This window comes from Oryza glaberrima, chromosome 10, assembly GCF_000147395.1.
Source record: "Oryza glaberrima chromosome 10, OglaRS2, whole genome shotgun sequence".
Lineage (NCBI taxonomy): Eukaryota > Viridiplantae > Streptophyta > Magnoliopsida > Poales > Poaceae > Oryza > Oryza glaberrima.
The window spans coordinates 9509644-9534273 of NC_068335.1; the positions used below are offsets into that span (position 1 = coordinate 9509644).

Genomic DNA, 24630 nt, shown 5'->3' on the forward strand with positions numbered 1-24630 from the left:
TTTTCAAGTTAATAAGAACTCAAATGACAAGTATTACACATACTAAGCATGGCTAAGCAACATGGCATCATAGTAGCATCATAACTCACATATGAAGTGATATAGTCATATTGTTTCTAGGGCTAGGACTGAAGGTTATGGTTATATGTGGAGTTTAAGTGATAATGCAATCAATAGGTGTTATTCTAACAAGTTTTACAAAATTTTAATGTATTAGTGAACAAATGACATATATATAATACATTAGCACAAAAGTAGGGCAAACTTTTAACTAGGCTAACCCTAAACACCGAACAAGTGCTTAGCATGGCCAAGGCCAGGATGATCAGAACAAGCGGCGGCGTTTGCTGGACACGGCGCCGCTGGATGGAATCTTGTCTTCATCGGAGCGGCTGTTCGTCCCACTTTCGAGTGAAAGTGCCCCCTCGTCCATAGCTAAAACAGTGTTGCACAGTCGATCTGCTTCCTTCGTCGGGTCCACTTCACCGGTTATCTCCAGCAATCTTTCTTCTGCGTGGATGCCTCCCTACGGAAAACACATTAGCAGGAAAACCGGTCAGTTCGCACCTCTTCGTGCATCAGCCACATGGCAGGTGGGTTCGCCGCCGCCCGCACGGCCGGCGCGTGTTCGTTCTCCTTGTCAACGGCGATAGCGGCATGGTGATGGCGAACGTAGTGGGGGGAGTGGGGTGGGGCAGAAAACAAGCATCAACTCATTACATGCAGGAGCCGGCAAAAACACTTGCGAGTAGGGCGGAAACAAGAAATGTAAGAAGACCAATCACCTCAGGGCTCATGTCTACATGAGGAGTTGGTGCTTGACCGACCTCGAATGATCCATCTGCTGCAACATCAGCCATATTCACCGACCGGCTGGGCTTCGATGCGTCGCTTGCCTCGTCGTCTGCTGTGTATCCATGAATGGATGACCCATGCGTAGCAGCGTTAGGAAAAAAAAAGAGCGTCAAACACCAACAAGAAATCGCCAAATCACTGGAGGATCACCTTCGCTTACACAACCTGTGCCTGTGCTTCTTCGCTGGAGCCAAATGGGTTAGCCACCACACCATTCACATCCTCACTAGAAGTGTCATTGGCAAACAAGGCGAAGAATGAGTCCGTTTCCTGCATAAAAAGAGAGAAACAAGAAAGCAAAGTGAGAGAGAAGCTAGAAGTGTCACTAGCAAACGTAGCACAACAAGACCCTTACAGTAGCGCCGGAATCATGTATGCCGGTGCTGCCGGTTGAGCTGCGCTCGCCATCGTCGCCACTTGTTGCCATTGTTGAGAACTAAGGAAGCAAAGGGAAAACGGAAAATGGCGAAGAGTATTGTGTGGGGTGAGTGAGAGAGCAGGTGGACGGCTGGGTTTGAAATGTTCTTGGCATTGGTGTTGGACATCTCCAAATGTACCATATATAGAGAGCTGCTATAGGCCCATCTGCAGTGCATGCCCGTGGGGCCTACTTCACCAGATGGTGAGTATAACCCCCCCCCCAACTAATACCTTTAGAAAATAATTCGCTGTTCACCGTTTGATAATTTATTTTTCGTGAAATTTGTAATTTCATGTTAGGGATGAACTAACAAATAGGTTTTTATACAGGTAGTCGGTCTACCCACTTGCATTACTAAAAAATCACATCCCGTTTTATGCAGATAGTGGGTTTGCACACTGGCAAAGCGGGGTTTTATGCAGGTAGCGGGTCAGTCCCTTTGTGTGAATTGGAAATCTGGAATATACATCATCCATCCCCCTAGTTTCACTGTGTGTTACAATTTTTCCTGCCGAAGAGAGTATGGCTATGTTTGTTTTTATCCAACAAAAGTTGGTTAAACTTTTGGAAACTCGTGGCACGCTTTTCGAACTGCTAAAACGGTGCTACATGGATATCAGCGGTCTATGGTTTAGGGTTTAGGGTTCCATGTTTGTAATAATGAATACTCAATTAATCACACGTTAATACCATCTCGTTTCACGTGAAACACTTTATTTGTATCTTCATTTTCATTAGATACAGACACCACCTATTATGTGATGAGTTATCGGTCGGGCATCCATTTTCACTAGCCCTGAACGTCTTTTTCGATAAATTTATATTTCACGGTCGGACGGCAACGTGGTTGTGGTACGTCCGAGGGTTAACCAAGTATAAACTCGAGACGAGCTCGGGACGTATGTAAACTAGTCCCTCCATTCCAAATTGATTTACATATAGTTTTTTTGAGGTTATTCCTAAATGATCTACATATTTGTGTTCATTCATTAAGTCTATTCGTTATTTGTGCATTGGAGTAAGTAGACATTGATGCACGCATCTATGCACATAAGTATTTATAACCCACACGCAATATCTTAATTTGCTATTGGCTAGGGAATAGTGGGGATGGTGCATGTATAAAGTTTGTTGCTAGAGTAAATATAGTATGAGAGAGTTATTAGCTTTTCGGTCTTGTTGTACCTATAAAATATGTAGATCAATTTGGAATGGAGGGAGTATAATTGAGATTACGATCATCATCAAGAGCGGCACGACAAAGACTCGAGCTTCCTGGCACGAAAAAAGCAAGGCACATTTGTGCATAGAGAAGTAGTATTACTACTACTAGTACTACAACCGAAAGCTGCTACCTATGCACTCTATCGGTGAACTATACGGCGGGAGTACATTTGTGCATAGAGAAGCAGCGGTAGTACTACTAGCAGTACTTTGCCAAAGTTAAGAAAGTGACTTTAAGCTGCAACCTATACGCTCCATCGGTACTTCAGCTAGGAGAGTAGCTAGCCTAGCCTTTTTGTAGTAGTACTACTTCAACAAAATATCATATATGCTTCAACAGTCACAGCGTGAAATGCTTGGAGAATGAGGATTTCTTTACTACGCTAGATAAACACGCTCGAGACTTATTTTACAACACATGCAAAGTAAACACATAAATATTACACATCCGATAATTAGGTGGACTTAGCTAATAAGAGCCCAGTTCAACACAGAAATAATACACGTAGTTAGTGCCAATTGCTCAGCACAACTTTTATGGATACTAAAACACATTATTACTAGGTGGACAAAGCTTATAAGAGCAGCCCCTCATTGGGTTTTTGACTTGCACTTCCCCTGCTTTACATAAGACGATGTCTTGCCACAAGTCGTTTTCATGTGTCCTGCTATGTGGCACCTAGAGCAAACCTTGGTGTGCACCTTGTTGGAATCCACGTGCAAGGCACCAGAAGCCAGCGCTTCATGGGTCTGTCCTTTGCTGGCCTCTACGTGCAAGGCTCCAGAAGCCATTGCTTCATTGTTCCGTTCACCGTCGACGCATGTGGCGCTGTTGTGTCCAGGTTTGTTGCACTTTTTGCAAAACCTTGTACGTGCAACCCTCTTTGGATTGTCAGCTGGATGCTTCAGACGACTGTTTGTAGGGCGACCCCTGCGGCGCCTCGGTTCGGGAGGCTGAATTGGTACACCATTACGAGCAGGGGAGTTTTGCTCAACAGTAGTTGGAGTGGGGGCACTAGACACCATGCATGACTGCTCAGATGTGGGTGGGACACCAGGTGCTGGAGTGTCATCACTTTGCCCTAGACTATTATCGTTCGTGCCTTCAGTCGACGCGCTACGTGGCTGTGCACTGGCAAGCTTCCTCTTCAACTCTGCTATTCCCTCCATAGCGGAATGGAAGTTTTCCACCGTCAGGTCCCCCTGCTGCACAAGCTCTAGTGCCGCCATGTAAAGCACGTTGTGACGGAACGTCTTGGATTGCATGGAACCTGCCTCGGACCTGTAAGCTGCCATGTGCGGTGGTAGAACATCCCTTGCACCTGTTGTCCATCTCTTCATTAAATTACCATCCGGGATACGCTGCCCGCCAAGATGTATTATAACCTGCATAAAACAAACAGAAGATGAGATCGATGCAATGGCCAAAGAAAGCACTGTTATTATAACCTGCATAAAAACTGAGTAGTTTAAAAAAGCACTATTTTTTTAAAACAGATACATGCACCCATTAGACTGAATGTTATTCAACTTTTTACAGAATTCATTTTTCTGGTGTTATGTCAGAAGATTCCAGCTTTATCAGTGGACAATTTTATAGAGTTGTGTGGCCACAACTGCCCCCCCTCCCCGTGGAAAAAAATTGCATGCATGGTAAACTGTTTAGCACGTAACAAACAAAATAGCACACACCAGCAAGTTAGGAGACACTGTATTTTTTAACTTACCCGGATTGCGTGACGGCATAGCAATCCCATGTGCTCACACATCCCACACTCGCACGTCAGCCTGGCCATCTCACCAATCACAGTAACCTTGAACAATGCCTTCTGCCATCTCTCAAGATCGTCACTTCTAATGTGCTTCATAGTGAACTCAGTGACACCGATCGTGTTCGTTACGTAAAACATCCCTGACTTCCGTGTTTCCTTAACGAACAGTGTGAAGATTGCTCGCGTGTAGACCGATGTCGCGTGCTACTCAAATATGTAGCCCGTGCTGCACACGCGTGGTGTCTGTAAGAAATATATTGGGCGGTGACATAGGGAAAAAAACAAAAAAGCATTGATAAGGCACAACGACTGGGAGGTAAAAATTTGGTATCGAACGAATGAAACTCACTAGCCTGTTTTGTCACGTGCACCTCACGGTCCTCTTGGGCATCACGATCAGCCAATAGCTTGGAGTACTGCGAGACAAACAAGTGCATTGGAGCATTCTTTGATATAAGCTTCTTCAGTAGATGATTTGCGCACTCACTGCGCTGCGTGCTAGTTTTCCCTGCATAGAACTCCCTGGCAAAGTATGGCTTGGCCCACCGTTTTCTGTTCTCGAAAATCTGAGTAAGGAACTTGTTGCCTGTGAGGTTGTACCGTTCTAGAAGGCATGGCCAAGCGCTCTCAAACTCATCAGTGGTGTACATGCCATTGACTAGCTTCGTGAATTCAGCTCTGAACGGGTGCTGCTTACAGAAACACGGACCATGCCCTTCCCGCGCCTTACAGATCACATGCCACTTTCACCAGCGATGTGTTGTGTCAGGCCACACAGCCTCGATTGCCAACTCCATCTGAGTACATTGGTCTGTTTCATTTGAAGAAGAGTCATCGCCAACAACTCGAGGTGCATGAAAGCAAAACTATATTACATAAAGGCAAAACTATAGGAAAAAAAATCCAGGTGCCTAGTACAGGTGTAAGTAAAGCAATGTATGTAGAGAAACACAACACTTAGTGATACACATGGCACACATGCTGAATTAACGAAGCAAACAGTACACAGCAAGTACACATGATAATGCGACTGTTGTGTTTAGCTAACATCACTAATCACAATCATGTGACAAATGGCACACATGTAGCCACATTTTACCGTAAAAACAAAGGAAGAAACTCGCACCTGTTAGTATGGTTTTCGGTGGGCCGGCACCCATCAGCGAAGTGAATTCCTTGAAAGCCCACTTGAACGCATTTACGGTCTCCTCCCGGAACAAGACACCTGCAAATATGCACATTTGGAAATGATTGTTCACGCCAACAAAAAGACCGAATGGCATGTCATAGAGGTTATTTCTATACATTGTATCGAAGGTAACCACGTCGCCAAAGCACTTGTAGTTGAACTTATTTCTACCATCGGCCCACAGCAGTGTATGTATGCGGCCCTCGCTATCAAGGTCTGCCCTGTATGAGAAGTGTGGGTCTGTACGAGCCATTTCATTAAACAAAGACATAGTCTTACGTATGTCATCGTCGACCTGCTGTTGTGCCATTTGATGGCACAACGAGCGGAGTGCATGCTTGTTGAATGGGATGTCTCTAACAGTTCCAAAGAAGCTCGCGATGATGGCATATACCTTGCCAAGCGAAACGTTGTTGTCTCGCAAGTGTCGGATCAAACCTTTTGTATGAATATCTATTCGGCTGTGAGATGGCCAATTAATCTTCTCACCACATGAGTCCGATAGCGCGTGGTTGTGCTCCGCCCTGTGCTCGGCAACATACCAGCCATCGTCGTCCGTCCTCTTCAAGTAAAGCAATGCATTGCATCCACACCTGCTTGACGACGAGTTCACTCTCTCCGGCTTGCCCTAAAAAAAATAGACCAACGTATGTCAGGCTGAATAAGTTAGTATTCGAGCCCCAAAAAATAGCCGGCGATCTGAAGAGTAAACGGGCGTTTATTACACTGCAAGCGGGCGAAGAAAAATGTTTAAAGTCTAGAAATACAATTGGGTATGCTTTAAGCATGCACGTACCGCTCTGCCGCATACAAGCTGTTGCCAATTCCTGAATTGTTTCGTGTTGGTATAGCTCTTCCCACGTCGGATTCCAAACCCACACTCGAACGAGTACAGATTGTAGAAGTCGTATGCCTCGCTAAGTAAGTCGAACTCAATCCCCTGGCGGGGGTCAAACACGTACCCACGACGGGCGATTGCGTACTCCCTCATTGATTGCTCCATGGCTGTCACCCTACCTGGGGCGTACAATCGAGCGGGCGTACCCGTGCGCCCGTGGGGCGTCCTGCGTTGTAAGCAGCGATCAGTTAGCATCCATCGAAAAATGGATGATGCTCGGGAAACTATAGTGGAAAATGTAGTGTATTTTTTGCTCTGGATGTTAAACATTGCGACAAAACACGTTCTGGAAGCATGATTGCTAGTTTTTGTATACAAGCGAAACTAGGAAGAAGCCAACCCACCACACCCCCCCCCCCAAGATAGTGTGCATGCAAAAAAATCAAAGGAATTTGTCGTTGCTCATCCGGTAAACAAATACTACTGTTGCAAGAGCAAGCAGGGCATACCTACGCGGCGTACATTGTTGTGGATCATCCACACCGTCCGACGCAAACTCGCCAGTGTGCATCTCCATGCTGTCATCGACACCGGCGCGCATGGCACGGGTAGCCGTAGGGGAGGGAGAACAGCCTTCTGCGATGTCCTTCCTTGCCCGTTTGCCGAGCACCCTGCAAGAAATTCACAAAGGAGAAGAGTTCGTTTTGAAAGCTCGGAGTGAGTGATTGAATCATGCACCTCGGAGGTTCGGCACCGCAAGCGAGCTCGCTAGCTGCCTGCCGCGGCGGAGGCGGATTGCACGGCGTCGGCGTGGGGCTCGCCGCTTGTCGAGTACTACCAGATCGATTGCACGAGGCCATGGCTTCACCAACCGGGACATTAGACATGCATGGCATCGTCCCCTCAGTCACCCTGCGAAATTGAAAGCCTGCACTCAGCACGACACGGGGCGACACATGACGTCTGCAGCTACGCGCATGCGTCCGACACCGCTTGTTCATAATAGATGAGACCCTGTCAGGAAACCCCGTGAATTTAGACAAAGCGTGCGGTTTTGTATTATACGTTGATTAGAACCATGTTTTTATCTCACGCAATGGTAGAATGTAACTAGACTTATCCATTAGAACATCAGAGTACTATTAGGACGAACGAATATAGAAGTATTGACTGTAATCAGATACAAGCAGGGGTGCTGCATGGTATGTATGTTTCTTCATATATGGGCGAAGATCTAGTGAAATTGTTTTTTATTTCTTTTATTAAACAGGGCCATGCATTGGGAAGGGTCCAGATCACCATGTGCATTTCTGAATTTGATGGGTGGACCCAACGTTGTTCATGTGTCCACTGTTAGAACGATATGCACGTGCAAAAACACTTATTGATATTATAATGGCACATAATAATATCCCGAAACAGCAAACATACAAGCGATCAATGCGCAGGTCATACTGCATTTTTTGTTAGATGAAATAAAGACTGCAATACATAGTTTCCCGACCAGAAAGACCATGCTAGGCACAGTTTTTAGCCTCAAGCAAACTGCCCCTCCGTGGAAGACATTTCCGTGGCTACATCGCTAACAAACGAGTGCTGAAGGGAGAAGATGGGATGATTACTGTCGCGGCATGCTACTAAGTGGTATCGACTGCAATACCTGTCACTACGCGCCGGAGCCGGCGGTTGCTCATCAGCAATAGCTATCGCCGCGATTTTTGCTCCCGGTGGTGTGGACGGTATACCACCTCTCGGCGTCGATGCGGCGTGCTCTATCTCGGGGTTGTCCATATCACGATGGCACACACCCGAACAGAGATCCAATTGGGGTATCCGACCAATGAGGACGGGGGAGGGGGGGTCGTGAGACGGTGGGGGTCGAGGACTCTGAAGGTAGCGTTTCCATCTTATATAGGATGCCCCCCCCCAATCACCCCATGCCTCCATACCCCGCACACTATAGAGATTCCGTTCACCCCCCATCAAACTGCGTGTGTGCAGATTTTTCCCATTTTCACACCCTGTAGATGTTTGTTGAGCATAGATGATGGATGTCACATCTCTAGCCCACTCCGTGGACTGTTGCCATATTTATTGAAATCCCATGGGGTAGCAATTCTGGTTATGGTCAAGACGGTAAATTGAGCCACCCTATTTTCAAAACTTTCCGACACACAAATATGCTTCAACTTTCCATCCGGCACAAACATTTGAAAACAAAGCTTAGGACCCTGTTTTTATGGGACTAAAACATTGGATGTTTGGACACTAATTATAAATATTAAACGTAGACCATTAATAAAACCATCCATAATCTTGAACTAATTCGCGAAACGAATATATTGAGTGTAATTTAATCCATGAATAGCTTATGTGATGCTACAGTAAACATTCTCTAATCATGGATTAATTAGATTTAAAAAGCTTGTCTCGCGAATTAGCTTCCATCTATATAATCAGTTTTGTAAGTACTCTATATTTAATAATCTAAATTAGTGTCTAAATATAGGGTCTAAACATAAGTTCCTGGATCCAAACATCACCTATGCTATTCCGTAGACCTGACGGGTCCAAGGGTGTGATGTGATCCACCTATATCTATATTTATGACTGACGGATGCGGCCCATAGAGTCCAAATGACCTTTGTGTTTCTTCGCGTCCGCGATCCTCCAGTGGACATCACGGAGGCAACATCAGCAAGACTGTGTTGTGTTTGTAGCTAATTTTCCGTAAGCAAGGTCTTGTCGCTGTGGTCTATACATACTATTATGGAGTAGTAGTTATGGGTGGGGGTGGTGTGTACGGTGGCAGCAAGGGGGTCAGTGAACTATCATGTCAGACATTTACTAAGACCGCCACATTGTGTTTTTACTGGAGACATTTTTTATAAAAATACTATGCTTGTCTACCAATGGCCATTAATTTCTTCCCTTCGCCCAATAAATACAACATGCTACGGATGTAACATTCACTAGTGCAATGAACTTGGGGTTGTTACAATTTGTTATATTACCAGAGAGTGAGCCCTTACAGAATGCCCTTTTTTTTTTGAGCCAGGTGTGTTAGTTCCGTTGGGTAAAAAAAAAGATTTTATCGAACACGGGGCTTGCTCATTCTCTTCCCAAAAGAACTAATCTATGAGGAGTTTTGGGAATTCATACGCTGATACTTGTGGATAATAACTTTTTAATTAAAAGTTCTTAATATGTAAACATGGTAGACAATATATCTCGGCGATAAACTATGGAGGCGTAAACTCGCGCGTTAATAAATGGGTTCATACGATTTAGAAATTGTATGATAAAGAGCAAGGAACTGGAGCATTTCCCTAGTGTTCTCGCTGGGCTGATAAACGGCAACATAGGCCGATTTGAGTGGGCCACGATACTTTTTTCATTGGTAAAAAATTTGTGTATGAAGTGATCATGAAAAAAAAATCTCAGAACGGGCCGCCCATGTTCTGCCAGTAGGCCACCCCATGTTCTCATCTCCCCACGCACATTTCATCGTCGTTGCTTTATGCTGAGCGAGGGGCAAAACAGGTAATGGATCTTGTACCTACCAATCACTCACACATCTGCTCTATATAAGTCAAGATGCAGGTTGGTACACTTTGATGGGCATTAGTACCTTCCAAACAAGCTTTGCTGCGCTCATCTCTTTGAACATGTGTCGGACGTAGGATTGGGGTTCATATGAACCTCGATTCATATTATCCTACTCCTATACACATACAAACATACATACATGCATTGCATGCATGCATGCACACACACACGGACGGACGGACATACAGACACACACATACATACATACATACATACATACATACACACACTTATTCATATGTATTGTTTAACCATTATTATATGTTTAGTACCTATACTACCAAATTAAAGTTTAGAGCTATGGTCCTCGATCTGAACAGAGGGTGCCATATTTCACTCTAACATACATACATACACACACACTTATTCATATGTATTGTTTAACCACTATTATATGTTTAGTACCTATACTACCAAATTAAAGTTTAGAGCTATGGTCTGAACAGAGGGTGCCATATTTCACTCTACTAGGTTGAGGTATATTACTTGCTGGTTCTATGGAAATTTGGTTCACTCCATTTGGACTAAAGATGAATTTTCTACAAATTTTACGAATTAAAGGTTGCTCTATGTTGGTTATTACTTACATAAATTTAGAGGCTTCTATCACACAGTAAGTATATAATTTTATTTTATAACTTGGAAGTATATGTTTTGGTAACTTGGGTTTACTAAAAAGGATTTAAGATGAATTTTATATAAACTTCTAAAGTTCAGCTTATGTAAAACTAGTTATTTTAAAAGTTATTTTAAAGATAATAGTTTTAGAGGCATTAGGTATAAAGTAAGTATATTATTTTATTTCTCTTTACAGTAGAGAATAAGTTGGTGATTATGTGGAATGTGAGTTTATTCTAAAATGTGTTGAGATGAATTTGGTATGCATTTCATAAGCTTGTGGCCTTGTGCAAGCTTTATATGTGATTTATCCTAGATAATTTTAGAGGCAAAATTTGTACTGTGAGTGCCAAGTTTTATGTTCCCATATTAAAAGTTTTATGTTCCCATATTAAAGTTCATAACTTTGTAAATCTATAGCAACTAGAATCATCTCAAAATGAGCTATATTTGATTTTATAAGTGTTTCACAAGTTTGGGTGTTTTCCTATTCAAAATTTAATGTTTTAGCTATTTTCCTTTCCATTTTCAGATTTTTATACACATTTGGTCCATCTGTCAGTCTCAGGCCAATATGCATAAAAGGCCTCTAGGGTTCAAGAGAATCAACCCGCAGTCCTAGTCCCATATGTCATTTGAGTGGAAAGGTTACATATTGAACCTTATAGTTGTTTAAATTCTTAAAAGGAGGTCCCTGGAACCTGGACAGAACAGGGGCAGCAATAGCCAATGCCCCTGTTCAGCTTTGCCGGCGGCGAACGATGGGGAATCTGTTTGTACGATAATTTGGCTTATAGTTAGTTCATTTAGGCAGGCCAAATTATGGAGAATAGTTGGTGTGATTGGTTAGTGGTTTAATTATAAGATTAGCACATTTTATATGTGCAGAAATATTTGGTACAATGGAAGATTAAATCTGTGAGTTACTTGGTGACTGTGGTATTTAACCCAGTTGGAGATTATATGTCACATCCTAAAAAAAATCCTAAAAATATAAATTGTTGTTTAACTGGAATTATTAGAATTGATTTTAAAAGCCTAGAAGAGAAGATCTAATTTTAAATAATAAATTCCAATATAAAATGGGGCCAGATAAAATTTTATTAAATACTTTGCTTAATTCTATAATTCCTAGATTTTTCTGGGATTTATTTGAGCTAAGGAAGTATTTTTAATAAATGGAATTGCATTTCATGAATAATTTAAATTGGAAAAAGTTTTAAAAAGTCTCTTTTGGCTTTGGGCCGAAAGTCGGCCCAAAACCCTCTCTCTCTCTGGCCCAAGTCGGCCCAGTCCGCAGCCGCCGCTCGCGCGCGCGTCCGCCCGCTGACAGGTGGGGCCCGCCTGTCAGGGTCGTCGTCTTCCTCGCGCCGCTGCCGCCCGAAACCCTAGCGTCGCGCCGCCGCCGTCTCCTTCCAAATCCGGCCGATCCTTTCCGTTTCCGATGAAATCGATAGAGGGGAAATGATCTTCTCGATCTCCTCTATCTTTTCTCTTTTGGAATCATCGGCTAAAATCGTTTGGAAATCCATGGATTCGATCTCGAATCGGATCGGTCTCTCTCCTCCGAACCCTAGACTTTCCTTCTCGTCGCTGGCCGCCGTGGGCCTTCGCCGCCGTGTTCTTGCCCCTATAAAAGGACCCTCGGTGTCTCCGCTACTCGTCGCCACCCTCGCCTTCGCCTCTCGTCGTCCGTACGGCCCTAGCGCCGTGAGTCCTCGCGCCGCCGTCGTCGCCGCCGCTCCAGCCGTGCGCCGCCGTCGCTCCAGTCATCGCTGTCGCTCGGGGAGGCCGCCGTCGTGGTCACCGTCGCGTCGTCGTCCTCATCCGCCCCTCCGTCGTCGCTGTTGACCACCGGAACTCCGTCGCCGTCGTCAAGCCGAAGGTTGCCGCCGCTTCTTCCTCGTCGCCGACGTCGTCCGGTCATCGTCCGCCGTCGCTTTGGTCGTCGGTGAGTTCGCCGTGCCGTCCGCTACCCGTAGGTGCTCTCCGTTCGCGCCGCCACGCCGTCGTTCGCCGGCGAGCTCGCGCGGTTCGGTCGCCGCCGGGGATGACGTCATCGCCGACGTCATCGATGCCGTCCGCCGTGGTCCGGCCGTGGACCGGTCGATCTTGGCCGTTCGTTTTGGATGGATCGATCTCGGCCGTCCGTTCTCGTGAACCATCGCCGTGCACCCGGTCCACCGCAAACCCTAGCCGCTGACGCAATAAATCCTCTTTTCCTTTTCAAAAATAATTCATTATTGCGTCATAATTCAATTAAAATCCATATAAGAGTTTTAATCCGATTTAATCTTTAAAAATTCATAACTAATTCATCTTAGCTCGGATTTAGTTGGTTCAAGTCTCTAAATTTTTCTAAAATTGAGATCTACCTGTTAAAAATATCCACATGTACTGTTCATGCTTGTTTATGTGCTGTTTTGGTGTTTTGCTCTTTTCTGTTTAGATTCCGACGTTTCCGGAGAGTCCGTTTTCGCAGGAGAAGAATTTGAAGAATTCCAAGGCCAGCAAGGCAAGTCACACAGATCCCAAACACAATTCCTTTGAGCATGTTGATCCTATATTTAAATTCTCTATTTATTTTAACTGTGCATTTAATTTTGAATGTCACCGGGTGGTGTGAACCTGTTTCTTTGTTATGGCCAATTTGCATTGATTACCCTATTCCTTGTTACCTTGGGTTATTATAAATTGACTAGTTGAGCTTTATATATTGGTTCAGCTAGATATTAGATGTGATTGCTTAGCCATGCTTAGAAACTTTAGCACACTATTGGGATAACTTATGACTCACTATTATTTAATGATGGCTTAGTGATAGCTCATGATGGTTAATCATGATTGGTTAATTAATTAATTTGCCAACTAAAACCTGATAATGGTGGGTTGTGAGCACATGGTTTTGATGGTCGTGCCCATGACAATTAAGGACCGGTTCACGAGTTTCGGTTGTGAAACATTAACCGTGCCAACCACAAGCCAGCGTGGGCAACGGCTTTACCTTTTGTATAGCATAGTTCATTGCGGGGCACCAGACTGAGAAGTGGCGGAGATAAGCCCACGGGGGTCGCTGGGGAGTCCATGCCTTGTTTATAAGGGGGTGATTATGATCCAGGAACGGTGCACTGTGGTGGATGGTGTTGTGCGAGGGGTACTGTCACAGCTCCTTTCTGAGGTACCGTGGTGGTATCAAGGCGCATGGTGACATGTCGTGGGGCTGTGTCTTGTGGGTACAGTGGTACACCTCTGATCAGAGTAAAACTATTCGAATAGCCGTGCCCGCGGTTATGGGCGGGTCTAACAATGTCTTTCGTGATTAGTCTCACACCTCTCATCATAATAAAAGATACTATGACTGGTAATAATTTGATTAGCTCCTGGTTTGGAATGGTATATTCCTGGTTTGGAGATAGAACTGTGCAGCCGGGATTGGTTGTTCAGAATGGTTGGGCCTATGCAACAGGGTATGTTGTATAGCGTTGGATTAATAATGTTTAATTATTACTTAACTGTTTTATTAAATTCTGAAATGTCTATTAAATGCTGTTTATGCAAATGAAACCCTACTATGCCATCCTTTGTTATCCTGTGCACTTGCATAATTGCTGCGTGGCTTGCTGAGTATGTCATATACTCACCTTGCAATCATTCATCAGAGGAGGAGTTCTACAGTGATGCTGTTGGTGTGGAGGATTAGGTGTAGCCCTGGTCAAGCTGCCTGTGGAGTGGAGTCGTCTGCGCCGTTTATCTTTTTTTTTCCGCTGCTTAGATCTTTACTGATTGAGAGGAACTATCTACCTCTGTAATGACATTTTATTCGCTTATTAATTAGAGTAGTAATTGTACTCTATTATCAATTTGTTATTGTGTGCCTCGGCTGATTCCTGGACGAGGGTTCACACACATGTAAGCGTTTGGAATTTTGGATAGAAATTCCGGGCGTGACATTATATACATGGAGCTGTAGCTTGATGGTTGGTTTGAACTGTTAACTGGAAGGAATGAAAGGTGTTAGCTTGCTGCTCGATGGTGTGGAAGCTGTACTGCAGGAGACCTCTGAGCCATGTTCAGGACGGTGATTAGACAGAGGCAGGTGGATTGTCACGCCCGGAATTTCTATCCAAAATTCCAAACGCTTACATGTGTGTGAACCCTCGTCCAGGAATCAGCCGAGGCACACAATAACAAATTGATAATAGAGTACAATTATTACTCTAATTATTAAGCGAATAAAATGTCATTACAGAGGTAGATAGTTCCTCTCAATCAATAAAGATGTAAGCAGCGGAAAAAAAAAGATAAACGGCGCAGACGACTCCACTCCACAGGCAGCTTGACCAGGGCTACACCTAATCCTCCACACCAACAGCATCACTGTAGAACTCCTCCTCTGATGAATGATTGCAAGGTGAGTATATGACATACTCAGCAAGCCACGCAGCAATTATGCAAGTGCACAGGATAACAAAGGATGGCATAGTAGGGTTTCATTTGCATAAACAGCATTTAATAGACATTTCAGAATTTAATAAAACAGTTAAGTAATAATTAAACATTATTAATCCAACGCTATACAACATACCCTGTTGCATAGGCCCAACCATTCTGAACAACCAATCCCGGCTGCACAGTTCTATCTCCAAACCAGGAATATACCATTCCAAACCAGGAGCTAATCAAATTATTACCAGTCATAGTATCTTTTATTATGATGAGAGGTGTGAGACTAATCACGAAAGACATTGTTAGACCCGCCCATAACCGCGGGCACGGCTATTCGAATAGTTTTACTCTGATCAGAGGTGTACCACTGTACCCACAAGACACAGCCCCACGACATGTCACCATGCGCCTTGATACCACCACGGTACCTCAGAAAGGAGCTGTGACAGTACCCCTCGCACAACACCATCCACCACAGTGCACCGTTCCTGGATCATAATCACCCCCTTATAAACAAGGCATGGACTCCCCAGCGACCCCCGTGGGCTTATCTCCGCCACTTCTCAGTCTGGTGCCCCGCAATGAACCATGCTATACAAAAGGTAAAGCCGTTGCCCACGCTGGCTTGTGGTTGGCACGGTTAATGTTTCACAACCGAAACTCGTGAACCGGTCCTTAATTGTCATGAGCACGACCATCAAAACCATGTGCTCACAACCCACCATTATCAGGTTTTAATTGGCAATTTAATTAATTAACTAATCATGATTAACCATCATGAGCTATCATTAAGCCATCATTAAATAATAGTGAATTATAAGTTATCCCAACAGTGTGCTAATGTTTCTAAGCATGGCTAAGCAATCACATCTAATATCTAGCTGAACCAATATATAAAGCTCAACTAGTCAATTTATAATAACCCAAGGTATCAAGGAATAGAGTAATCAAGAACAAAAGGGCTATAACAAACAATAGGCTAATTCCACCCAATGACATTCGAAAATAAATGCAATAGTTGAATAGAAACAATAGCTTTAAACGGGATCAACATGCTCAAAGGGTTGTTTGGGATCTGTGTGACTTGCCTTGCTGGCCTTGGAACTCCTCAAATTCTTCTCCTGCGAAAACGAACTCTCCGGAAACGTCGGAATCTAAACAGAAAAGAGCAAAACACCAAAACAGCACATAAACAAGCATGAACAGTACATGTGGATATTTTTAACATGTAGATCTCAATTTTAGAAAAATTTAGAGACTTGAACCAACTAAATCCGAGCTAAGATGAATTAGTTATGAATTTTTAAAGATTAAATCGGATTAAAACACTTATATGGATTTTAATTGAATTATGACACAATAATGAATTATTTTTGAAAAGGAAAAGAGGATTTATTGCGTCAGCGGTTAGGGTTTGCGGTGGACCGGGTGCACGGCGACGGTTCACGAGAACGGACGGCCGAGATCGATCCATCCAAAACGAACGGCCAAGATCGACCGGTCCACGGCCGGACCACGGCGGACGGCATCGATGACGTCGGCGGTGACGTCTTCTCCGGCGGTGACCGAACCGCGCGAGCTCGCCGGCGAACGACGGCGCGGCGGCGCGAACGGAGAGCACCTACGGGTAGCGGACGGCACGGCGAACTCACCGGTGACCAAAGAAGCGGCGGAAGAACAACGGACGGCGACAGCGGCGAAGAAGAAGCGGCGGCGACCTCCGACTTGACGACGGCGACGGTGTTCCGGTGGTCGACAGCGACGGCGGAGGGGCGGACGAGGACGGCGACGCGACGGCGACCACGACGGCGGCCTTCCCGAGCGACGGCGACGACCGGAGCGACGGCGGCGCACGGCTGGAGCGACGGCGGCGACGGCGGCGCTAAGCTACACGGTGCTAGAGCTCTACCGGCGACGAGAGGCAAAGGCGAGGGTGGCGACGGGTAGCGGAGACACCGGGGATCCTTTTAAAGGGGCAAGGACATGGCGGCGAAGGCCCACGGTGGCCGGCGACGAGAAGGAAAGTCTAGGGTTCGGAGGAGAGAGACCGATCCGATTCGACCTCGAATCCACGAATTTCCAAACGATTTTAGCCGATGATTCCAAAAGAGAAAAGATAGAGGAGATCGAGAAGATCATTTCCCCTCTATTGATTTCATCGGAAACGGAAAGGATCGGCCGGATTTGGAAGGAGACGATGGCGGCGCGGCGCTAGGGTTTCGGGCGGCGGCGGCGCGAGGAAGACGACGAGTCTGACAGGTGGGCCCCACCTGTCAGCGAGCGGGAGCGCGCGCGAGCGGCGACTCGGCTGCGGACTGGGCCGGCTTGGGCCAGAGAGAGAGAGAGAGGGTTTTGGTCCGACTTTCGGCCCAAAGCCAAAAGAGACTTTTAAAAAACCTTTTTCTATTTAAATTATTCATGAAATGCAATTCCATTTATTAAAAATACTTCCTTGGCTCAAATAAATCCCAGAAAAATCTAGGAATTATAGAATCAAGCAAAGTATTTAATGAAATTTTATCTGGCCTCATTTTATATTGGAATTTATTATTTAAAATTAGATCTTCTCTTCTAGGCTTTTAAAATCATTTCTAATAATTCCATTTAAACAACAATTTATATATTTAGGATTTTTAGGGTGTGACATGGATGGATGGATGTGGTGATCAGGCCGGCTGCTGATGCTGGTGTTGGAAATATGGTCATAAATCGGCATATTTTAATCCAAAATGTTAAGACAATAATCATGGCATAAACAGTGTAGGGTGATCTAGTGGAAACATATAACATAACCAGTAGCATACTATCATGCGCATCATGAATGGGAACATAGCTATGAATATTAGGAACAGGAACATAGCAGTAACGCAATAGTATGCTAAAGGTATCATGAACATCAGGAACAGGAACAAAGTAGTAGAGCGCTAACAGCAGGAACAGAAGAAGGAGAAGGATATACCCCGAGAATGGCCCTCCGCTGGATTGTGAGGCAGAATTGTCTCCGTTGGTGTTGTTGTTCGCTGCACCACCTCCGGATTCTGGCGCGCCACCTCCGGCTCCAAGTGCGCCATCTCCTCCAGTAGCAGCGGCGCCGGCTCCAGGCGCAGACATGGCGAGAACGAGCAGTCGTGCGGGAAGCACTCCCCAAAAACCTGATCACCCACCTACCCGGTGCAGATCTCAGGCGAAGGTGTGGTTTCGGAGGCCCTGCTCCTTCCAATCACTCGTGCGCGCAAGGGATCAGAAGCGAGGAAGCGAGAGCAGCACAGGCACGGAGGAGAAGGAACTAACACCGGGAAAGAAGCAAGCGATCAGAATGAATCGGACTCGTGGCCTCCTTATCTATCAGGAGAGAGGCAGTCGTGGGAACGTGGATGCGCTGTTGCGGGGCAGTCGTGGGAACGTGGGTTAGTGGCTGCAAAAGAGTAGCGACGTGACGTGACGTGACGCACGCCGCCAGCCACGCCACGCCTCGCCTCGCCCACGCCCACGCCCACGCCCTCGGCCCGGCCCGGCCCGGCTCGCGCGCGCGTGTGGCTTTCCGACCCCCACCTCAACCAGTCAACAGGGAGCCTCAATAACTCCCTATTTAGGTTGAGATATTCCTCGCTTAAATCCTGAGGTGGTATTATTATCCTTAACACTTATTATGGGCCTTTGAGATTTAATAGAATAAGTTGGGCCTAGCCCAATTATTCTAACAATCCCCACCAAATTTCAAGGCTCATAAGAAATGTTCTCAATGTTGTGCCTATTTGATATACCAGGGTTTTGGTGGAGACTGTTAAGTTGAACTTCCACCTAGGAAATGAGCTACATCAGACCACAACTGAGCAATGGACTGTGCCTTGAATTGTCAATTTTGTGTGATCAGGTTTCACTCAGAACCTTGACTGGTACTGGGCTGCCGTTCGCATCCCCTCTATTTGGAGCATATAAGTCAAACTCCAGGCCTTTCATGAGTATCTAGAGATCGCCCAAACCTCATAGACTATGACTAGCAGTCGAACTCATATAGGTGTGTTCCTTCTGAGATGTTCTGCAGGTCAACATCTCTGCTTGGAAAAGCCACTCGGATCACATTAAGGCATGAGCCATCCTACCATGCAGGAAAGAAGAAAAGTACATCATGAAAATGAGCCCTTTTCAAGGGTCTCTTCTCTCAGTCACACAATAGTTTGTTTCGCCATCCAAATTCACGGGATCTCCGATCACAATGGACAGGTTTCCACTATTGTGCAACCTTAGGTGGGTATCAAGCCCATTTCCCTCGATGCACTGTCTATCACATTACGTGGTAGCCTCTTGGTAAACTGATCTGCCAGATTTCTAGCCGTTTGGACATAGTCCAATGCTATCACTCCGGAGTTTTTCTGCTTTCTGATAGATTTTAGTCTTCTCTTGATATGCCTAGATGACTTCATGTTGTCCTTTGAACTGTTCACTTTAATAATCACTGTTTGATTATCACAGTTCATTAGGATAGCTGGCACTGGTTTTTCAACCACCGGCAAATCCATCAGGAGTTCACGAAGCCACTCGGCCTCAACTGTCGCAGTATCTAGTGATGTAAGTTCTGCTTCCATTGTTGACCTCGTTAAGATGGTCTGCTTGCAAGACTTCCAAGAAACAGCGCTACCCCCAAGTGTGAACACATATCCACTTGTGGCTTTTATCTCATCAACATCAGATATTCAGTTTGAGTCACTATACCCTTCTAGTACTTTTGGATACCCGGTATAGTGAATTCCATAGCTCATAGTGCCCTTTAGATAGCGCATTACTCTTTCTAGAGCCTGCCAATGATCATCTCCTGGATTTGAGATAGACCGGCTCAGCTTGCTTACAGCAAATGAGATGTCAGGTCTCGTTGCACTAGCCAAGTACATCAATGAACCAATGATTTGAGAGTATCTCAGTTGATCCCTTGCTATTCTTCGGTTTTTCTTTAATAGCACGCTGGGATCATAAGGAGTAGGAGCTGGCTTGCAGTCACTATATCCAAAGCGTCTCAAAACCTTGTCCACACAGTGGGATTGTACAAGTGTAATCCCACCCTCATCTCCTCTTTGTAGTTTGATGTTAAGGATAACATCAGCCTCTCCCAAATCCTTCATTTCAAAACTCTGGGACAGATAGTCCTTGACCTCCTCAATCACATTAATGTTGGTCCCAAAGATCAATATGTCATCGACATATAAGCACAAGATCACTCCTTCCCCACCATAGCGATAGTACACACATTTGTCAGCTTCGTTCACAACAAAGCCAGCAGATGTAAGCGTGGTGTCAAACTTCTCATGCCATTGCTTAGGTGCTTGCTTGAGGCCATACAAAGATTTCAACAGTTTACTCACCATTCCCTCCTGACCTTCTAGTACATACCTGTCTGGTTGATCCATATAGATCTCCTCCTCCAGCTCTCCGTTTAGGAAAGCTGTCTTAACGTCCATCTGATGGACGAGAAGACCATGAGAGGCTGCCAGAGCAAGTAGTACTCAAATCGCGGTTAAACGAGCAACTCGTGAGTATGTGTCAAAGAAGTCCTCGCCTTCCTTTTGGGTATAACACTTGGCCACAAGCCTTGCCTTGTACTTTTCAATTGTACCATCAGGCCTAAGCTTTTTCTTGAAACCCAATTTGCATCCTACGGGCTTGCACCCATATGGACACTCAACGACTTCCCAAGTACCATTAGACATAATCGAGTCCATTTCACTGCGTACTGCTTCCTTCCAGTAGTCAGCGTCAGGAGATGAATATGCCTCTTCTATGGTTCTTGGGGTGTCATCCACGAGGTATACAATGCAGTCATCTCCAAAGGATTTTGCAACCCTTTGTCTCTTACTCTTGCGAGTATCTACAATGTTATCCTCCTCAGGATTTTCCTCAAACGTTTGAGCATTGTGTTCTACCGGTGCAAAGTGCTCATGGGGCATGACAGTTTCTTGACTAGAAGTGCTAGGTGTATGTTTCATGGGAAATTCATTCTCAAAGAATGTAGCATCTCTGGACTCAAGAATTGTACCAACATGCATGTCGGGTACTCCAGAGTTTACTATTAAGAATCTATAACCCACACTGTGAATAGCATAACCAATGAACACACAATCAATAGTATTTGGTGCAAGTTTCCGCTTTTTGGCTATAGGTACATTTACCTTGGCCAAACAGCCCCATGTTCGTAGGTATGAGAGATTTAATTTCTTCCTTTCCCATTCCTCGAATGGTGTTACTTCCTTATGCTTCATTGGAATTTTATTCAGGACATGACACGCAGTCAAAACTGCCTCACCCCACCATTCCTTGGAAAGCCCCGCAGTGTCTAACATGGCATTCACCATCTCAGTTAGAGTACGGTTCTTTCTTTCGGCCACCCCATTTGATTGGGGTGAATAGGGAGGCGTCCTCTCATGAATAACTCCAAACTCTTCGCAAAAGGATGCAAACTCATTGGAAAAATACTCCCCACCTCTATCAGACCTCAACCGTTTGATTTTCCTTTCAAGTTGGTTTTCTACCTCAGGTTTATAGATTTTAAAGTAGTGCAATGCTTCATCCTCTGTTTTCAATAGATACACATAGCAAAATCTAGTGCAATCATCTATCAGTGTCATGAAATATTTCTTTTCCCCTTTAGTCAACACGCCGTTTATTTTGCACAAATCGGAATGAACAAGTTCTAGAGGTGCCAAATTCCTCGCCTCAGATGCCTTGTGAGGCTTGCGAGGTTGTTTCGATTGAACACAAGTATGGCACTTGGAACCTTTGACCAAAGTGAATTTTGGAATTAAACTCATGTTAGCTAAGCGCGTCATACAACCAAAATTCACATGACAGAGTCGTGAATGCCACACATTAGGCTCATCATTCTCGCTAATATGGTTCACAGCATTATGATTATTACACATGTCATTCAAAGAAAAACGGAACAAGCCTCTGCTGTCATAACCTTTTCCAACAAAAGTCCCATATTTAGATACGACACATTTATTGGACTCAAACACAAGTCTAAAACCTTCTCTACATAATAGAGAGCCGCTAACTAGATTCTTCTTTATTGAAGGGACATACTGCACGTTCTTCAGCTGCACGGTCTTTCCCGAAGTAAACTTCAGATCGACCGTACCAACACCATGAACAGCCCAAGCGACCCGTTTCCCATCAACAAGGAGGAACCTCTCCTGACCTGATAAGAAGAAAACAGAGAAATGTCAGCACATACATGAATATTATCACCAGTGTCCACCCACCAATCAGGTGAGTGAAAAATAGAGAGAACTGTAGGTAATATTTTACCGTACCCCGATGTTCCTCCGCCCTCGCTAATGACCATGTTGGCAGACTTCCTGTCTTTGCGCTCAGGACAGTCCTTGGCCCAATGCCCAGACTTGCCACACACAAAGCAGTCTCCCTTTGCCTTTCCCTTGCCTTTCTTCTTAAAGTTGGTTGCAGCCTTAGGTTTGACATCAGGCTTGACTTTCTTGTTGTTGTGGGATGCATGAGGGTTCTTCTTCTGTACCATATTGGCACTAGAACCTCCCTCTACCTTTTTGCCCTGGACGTCCTTTGCCCTCGCCTTCTCCTCAACACCCAAAGCGCCAATGAGATCAGAAACACTGAACTCTTGTCTCTTGTGCTTCAGAGAAGTGGCAAAGTCCGACCAAGAAGGTGGCAATTTGGCAATAATGCCACCCGCCACAAACTTGTCTGGCAACTCACAGTTGTTGTTCTCAAGTTCCTTAGCCAACATCTGAATCTCATGAGCTTGTTCTACTACAGAACGGTCATCGACCATCTTGTAGTCATAGAACTGCTCCATGACATACAGCTCACTGCCGGCGTCAGAAACTCCGAACTTGGCCTCAAGTGCATTCCACATGTCCTTCCCAGAAGGCATGTGCATATACACGTCCACTATGTTGTCAGCGAGTACACTGATCAATGCTCCACGGAACAGGCAATCCGAAGCCTCGAACTTAGCCTCTTCCTCAGGAGAAAGAGGTGGTTCACTTCGTTTGCCCCGTGAAACATAGAAGCACTGCATCGCTGTCAACCACAATAGTGCACGTGCTTTCCATCTCTTATAGTTAGAACCATCAAAAGCATGTGGTTTCAGTGCAGCAGCAAAGCCAACTACCGAAAATGACCTATTAGGTTTTTGAATTGTTGGAAATATGGTCATAAATCGGCATATTTTAATCCAAAATGTTAAGACAATAATCGTGGCATAAACAGTGTAGGGTGATCTAGTGGAAACATGTAACATAACCAGTAGCATACTATCATGCGCATCATGAATGGGAACATAGCTATGAATATCAGGGACAGGAACATAGCAGTAACACAATAGTATGCTAAAGGTATCATTAACATCAGGAACAGGAACAAAGCAGCAGAGCGCTAACAGCAGGAACAGAAGAAGGAGAAGGATATACCCCGAGAATGGCCCTCCGCTGGATTGTGAGGCATAATTGCCTCCGTTGGTGTTGTTGTTCGCCGCACCACCTCCGGATCCTGGCGCGCCACCTCCGGCTCCAGGTGCACCATCTCTTCCAGCAACAGCGGCACCGGCTCCAGGCGCAGACATGGCGAGGACGAGCAGTCGTGTAGGAAGCACTCCCCAAAAACCTGATCACCCGCCTACCCGGTGCAAATCTCAGGCGAAGGTGTGGTTTCGGAGGCCCTGCTCCTTCCAATCTCTCGTGCGCGCAAGGGATCAGAAGCGAGGAAGCGAGAGCAGCACAGGCGCGGAGGAGGAGGAACTAACACCGGGAAAGAAGCAAGTGATCAGAACGGATCGGACTCGCGGCCTCCTTATCTATCAGGAGAGAGGCAATCGTGGGAACGTGGACGCGTTGTTGCGGGGCAGTCGTGGGAATGTGGGTTAGTGGCTGCAAAAGAGTAGCGACGTGACGTGACGCACGCACGCCGCCAACCAGCCTCCCTATTTAGGTTGAGATATTCCTCGCTTAAATCCTGAGGTGGTATTATTATCCTTAACACTTATTATGGGCCTTTGAGATTTAATAGGATAAGTTGGGCCTAGCCCAATCATTCTAACAGCTGGCATGGCTTGTTAGAGCCGATGAAGCCGGTTAGCGCGTGCTGTGGCAAGATAGATAGAAACAGATCAGCCGGTTAGTTTGTTTCCCTTTCCGATTAAACTTTTCCATATTTTTGTGGGACCAATTAGGATTGTTGAAGATCGATTAGAGTAACCAGTATATACTGGTGACGGCAGATTGGAAGAAACCCCGAACATTTATCTATCTACTATTTTCCTGTTCTTTACTTTTCTGTTCTTTTCTATTTTGTTTTCATGGCCAAGTCATTTGGTTAATCTTTACCGTTTTGCGCTGAAAAACGGTCGTGCTTCTCCACGAAAGCAAGAAGGTTATTCTTTGCTAGTTTGCTTGGAAACTAGTCGTTCGTCGTCACGTAAGTACGATATTTATCTTCTTTGCTAATTTGCTTGTAAATTAGTCGCTTGATTCCGCGAAAGTGAATTAATCTTGAAATCAGCTCTGCTAGCCGGTTTTGATCTATCCATTCTGACGACTCTTTTGATTATACCGCAAATCGTTAGGTGATCTTGTGTTGGCCACGAAAAAACGTCAACAGAATCTCGCGATACATCCAAAACAATAAACGTAGG

General features: G+C 45.2%; 2 protein-coding genes across 2 annotated transcripts; both read right to left on the reverse strand.

The window, feature by feature from the left end:
* Nucleotides 1–325: 325 nt before the first annotated feature.
* Nucleotides 326–4513, reverse strand: LOC127785816 (uncharacterized). The gene is made up of 5 exons (XM_052313200.1): nt 4228–4513; nt 3191–3886; nt 1211–1291; nt 1021–1125; nt 326–526 (listed from the first exon to the last, which is right to left on the reverse strand). The coding sequence occupies exons 1-5, from the start codon at nt 4408–4410 to the stop codon at nt 326–328; spliced, it is 1266 nt and encodes a 421-aa protein (XP_052169160.1). The 5' UTR covers nt 4411–4513.
* A 1705-nt stretch (nt 4514–6218) lies between these two features.
* On the reverse strand, nt 6219–8090 carry LOC127786265 (uncharacterized). Its single transcript, XM_052313603.1, has 4 exons — nt 7960–8090; nt 7038–7211; nt 6809–6970; nt 6219–6525 (listed from the first exon to the last, which is right to left on the reverse strand). The coding sequence occupies exons 1-4, from the start codon at nt 8088–8090 to the stop codon at nt 6219–6221; spliced, it is 774 nt and encodes a 257-aa protein (XP_052169563.1).
* Between the last annotated feature and the right edge of the window lie 16540 nt (nt 8091–24630).

Coding starts and splice junctions, on each gene's coding strand:
- LOC127785816 (XM_052313200.1), bottom strand. CDS start 4,410: ATGTTTTACGTAACGAACACGATCGGTGTCACTGAGTTCACTATGAAG. Junction 1,292..3,190: donor CCAACAAGGTGCACACCAAG/GTTTGCTCTAGG, acceptor TTGCTTCCTTAG/TTCTCAACAATGGCAACAAG. Junction 527..1,020: donor GCGAAGAAGCACAGGCACAG/GTTGTGTAAGCG, acceptor TGTTTTCCGTAG/GGAGGCATCCACGCAGAAGA.
- LOC127786265 (XM_052313603.1), bottom strand. CDS start 8,090: ATGGACAACCCCGAGATAGAGCACGCCGCATCGACGCCGAGAGGTGGT. Junction 6,971..7,037: donor TGCGGTGCCGAACCTCCGAG/GTGCATGATTCA, acceptor AATTTCTTGCAG/GGTGCTCGGCAAACGGGCAA. Junction 6,526..6,808: donor CAACAATGTACGCCGCGTAG/GTATGCCCTGCT, acceptor CTTACAACGCAG/GACGCCCCACGGGCGCACGG.